Here is a 4015-nt window from a genome sequence, read left to right as displayed (position 1 = left end):
CCCAACGCCCAAACCTCCTTCTTTTTTATCCATTATTATCTTAGACCATGACACCCAATGAATTTTTTTCCTCGAGTCATCATCGCCCCACAAGAACTTGCGCCTTAATTTCTCAAGATCTTCAATCACACGATGAGGTGCCCTAAATAGAGAGAAATAATATGTGGGGAGACTGTTTAGTACCGACTTCACAAGTGTGAGATGCCCTGCAAATGACAGTGTTTTGGCTTTCCATAAAGATAAGCTTGATTGGAATTTTTCTATTACTGGTCTCAAATTCTTTTTTAGGGACAAATTTGCCCTTACCGGAACACCTAAGTATAAGAATGGGAACACTCATTTCAAGCAACCAATAATCTTTGCTTGCTCTTCCAGTTCATCTTCAGTCACTCCAATTCCAAACAATCTTGACTTATGGAAATTAACTTTCAGTCCCGAGCTAATATGAAAGCATTTCAGAATGCGAGCCAAATTTTTTATACAACATTTGTCCCATTTTCCAATGAAAATGGCATCATCTGCATATAACAAGTGTGTGAGACAGGGCCCATTGTTAGGCAGTTGTATACCTTTAAACAGGGATTGTTGACAAACACTTTTGATAGCTATACTTAAACCCTCCATGGCTATAATAAATAGAAAAGAAGACAACGGATCACCTTGCCTCACACCTTTCGTAATAGAAAACTCTTCGGTGGGTGTTCCATTAACCAAAATTGATGCTTTAGAGGACGATAGACATCCATGAATCCATTTCCTCCAATTATCACTGAAGGCCATTTGTTTCTGAAGTTTGATAACAGAGTGAATATGGAGGAAGGATCTTCCAATTTCTTTTTCCTTTACAAGCACAATACATGAATTTATACAGGGGAATTGATACCGACCTATTTTTCCTTGGGCCTTAATTCTAGGATCTAATAATATCTTTACTATAATTAACAAATCTTATCTAATTTTACATATAGCTCTCGCTAACACTCCCCCTCAAGGTGGAGAATGTATATCCAACATTCCCAGCTTGTCAAGAGAGCACTCAAACACTCTCCCACATACTGCTTTCGTTAACATATCCGCCAGTTGATCTTCTGAGCTTACATGTGGCAATTCTATTGTTTTTCGCTCCAGGTGATCCTTCAAGAAATGTCTGTCAATTTCAACATGCTTAGTCCTGTCATGTTGAACAGGATTATTGGCTATCTTCACAGCTGATTCGTTATCACAGTAAAGTTTAATAGGGCTCATTAGAGATACACCAATGTCTCGAAGAATTCGCTTTATCCACAGAAGTTCGCATACACCATTCACCATTCCTCTATACTCAGCTTCTATACTTGATCTTGAGACCACCTTTTGTTTCTTACTTCTCCAAGTAACCAAATTACCTCCAACAAAAGTGAAATACCCTGAAGTAGATTTACCATCTGTTCGGTCACCTGCCCAATCTGCATCAGTGTATCCCTTCAAACTACGGTCTTGATTCTTCCCAAAAAACAACCCTTTCCCAGGAGTAGCTTTAAGATATCTAAGAATTCGATATACTGCCTTCATATGTTCTTCACTAGGAGCATGCATGAATCTGCTGACAACACTCACATCATATGCAATGTCAGGCCTCGTGTGTGACAAGTAAATAAGTTTTCCAACAAGCTTTTGGTATCTCTCTTTATTGGTTGGGACTTGATCTGGTAATATGGCTAGTCGATGATTTGTTTCAATCGGTGTGTCAATGGGCTTACAATCAAGCATCCCAGTTTCTGCTAACAGGTCTAGAATATATTTCCGCTGGCACATATTGATCCCAGTTTTTGACCTTGATACTTCAATACCCAAGAAATACTTAAGCTCACCCAAATCCTTTAATTCAAATTCAGTGGCAAGCATTGCTTGAAGTTTAGCTATTTCTTCATCATCATTGCCTGTTACTACCATATCATCTACGTACACTACAAGAACTGTGATTTTCTTGTTTTTATTTTTGACAAACAAGATATGGTCTGCATCACTTTGTTTGTATCCAATCTTCTTCATGAACGCCGAGAATCTACCAAACCAAGCTCGAGGTGATTGCTTCAGCCCATACAACGCCTTTTTTAGCTTACAAACTTTCCCATTAAAATTCATACCTGGCGGAGCCTCCATGTAGACTTCTTCTTCTAGATACCCGTTTAGAAACGCGTTTTTTACATCCAATTGTCTCAAGGGCCAATTTTCGTTAGCTGCTATGGAAAATAGCACTCTTATTGTATTCATCTTTGCCACCGGGGCAAAGGTATCTCTGTAGTCAATTCCGTATTTCTGTGTGTACCCTTTTGCCACGAGTCTTGCCTTGAACCGATCGATATTTCCACTTGAATCTAACTTCACAGTAAATATCCATCTGCACCCCACTACTTTCTTTTCAGCAGGTAGCGTTACAAGCTCCCACGTATGATTTTTAATTAGGGCGTCTATCTCTTCCTTGATTGCCTTCTTCCATCTTTCATCTTTCATAGCTTCATGCACGTCCCGTGGTATCAAAACGGTGGACAAACCATTAATTATCGCCATGTTGGAGCTAGCTAAGCGATGTTGTGAGACATAATTACCAATAGGGTACTTAGCTTTTGCCTTCAAGTCAGCTTGGTATTACGCCTTTGGAATTCCTCGAGTACTTCTTACGGGAAAACGTGATTCAAAGTTACCGCCAGCGGGTACCTGATCTTGGACTGCATGTTCTTGGACTGCATGTTCTTGGGCTTGTGATTCGTTTTCCTGCACAACATCAGACGTAACACTTTCATTATTAGTTAGATTGTTAGTTTGATCCAGCCCATGAATAGTATCATCGTCATCAGGTTCCGGTTCGATCTCTACTTCGGGGTCCGGTTCGTCTTGATGATCGGTATCTTGAACATGAGTATTAATTTCACCCACTTCAGTGTCAAGAGAGTTTACTTCTTCGTTTCTCTCCCCCTGAAGTGAACTCTCATCTTGAAAGAACTGCAAGGTTTCATGAAACGACACATCACGGGATACATATATCTTATTTTCGATTGGATTGTAGCACCGATAACCCTTTTTATGAGTAGCTTATCCTATGAACACGCATCTCACAGCTCTTGGTTCAAGTTTCCCTATATTTTGATGAACATATGCCGTACACCCAAATATTCGTGGCTCAAGTCCAGGATTAATAGGTTGTTGTACAAGCTCTTGAAGTTTTTCCAAAGGCGTGGAGAAACCAATAACACGAGAAGGCATTCTATTCATGAGATATGCTGCGGATCGAACTGCCTCACCCCATAAATTTCGCGGTACGTTCATATCGAACAAAGAGGCCCGTACAATTTCAAGAATTTTTCTATTTCTTCGTTCAGCCAGTCCATTTTGCTGGGGGGTTCCGACACAAGAAGTTTGATGTCGGATAGAGTTTTCTTGGCAAACATGTCATGGCATGATTTATGTACTCACCTCCATTATCAGACTGTAATATTTGGATATCTCTCCTATATTCAGTCTTGATCAGGTGATGTAGTTCTTTGAATGCAAACAATACATCCCCTTTATTTTTCAGCAAAGAAATCCAAATCATCCTAGTACACTCATCAACAAAAGTCACAAAATAACGAGCTCCACTGGGAGTGGAGATTGGGGCAGGCCCCCATACATCTGAATGTATTTTAAAAAAAGGAACATAGACTTTATTATCACTAGGAGTATACGAAATTCTTGTGTTCTTTGCCAATTCACAAATAGCACATTTAAAATCACTTTCATGAAGATTCAAAAATAAATTCGGTTTCAACTTTTTCAAATAACTAAAAGATAAATGTCCTAGACGACGGTGCCATAACATTGCCATCGACTTATTCGCCTTCTTTATTCCAGTATGAAAGGCCTGACTCTTATGATTCTCTTCAAGATAATACAACCGCCCCCTTCTATTACCATAGCCAAGAATCTTGTGTCTCTGTGTCCTGAAACACACAATCATTTGGCCAGAAAGTTACATAACAATTCAATGCTTCTGTGA

General features: G+C 39.4%; 1 protein-coding gene across 1 annotated transcript; it reads right to left on the bottom strand.

Moving 5' to 3' along the window:
* Positions 1-336: 336 nt before the first annotated feature.
* LOC145127124 (putative mitochondrial protein AtMg01250) lies at positions 337-780 on the bottom strand. The gene has a single exon (XM_079062377.1). The coding sequence runs from the start codon at positions 778-780 to the stop codon at positions 337-339; it is 444 nt and encodes a 147-aa protein (XP_078918503.1).
* Between the last annotated feature and the right edge of the window lie 3235 nt (positions 781-4015).

Source organism: Lactuca virosa, chromosome 7 (genome assembly GCF_052849685.1).
Source record: "Lactuca virosa cultivar CGN04683 chromosome 7, Lactuca_virosa_CGN04683_v6, whole genome shotgun sequence".
Taxonomy (NCBI): Eukaryota; Viridiplantae; Streptophyta; class Magnoliopsida; order Asterales; family Asteraceae; genus Lactuca; species Lactuca virosa.
The sequence above is the reverse complement of the archived record's forward strand: the minus strand, read 5'-3'. Positions and strand labels throughout refer to the sequence as shown.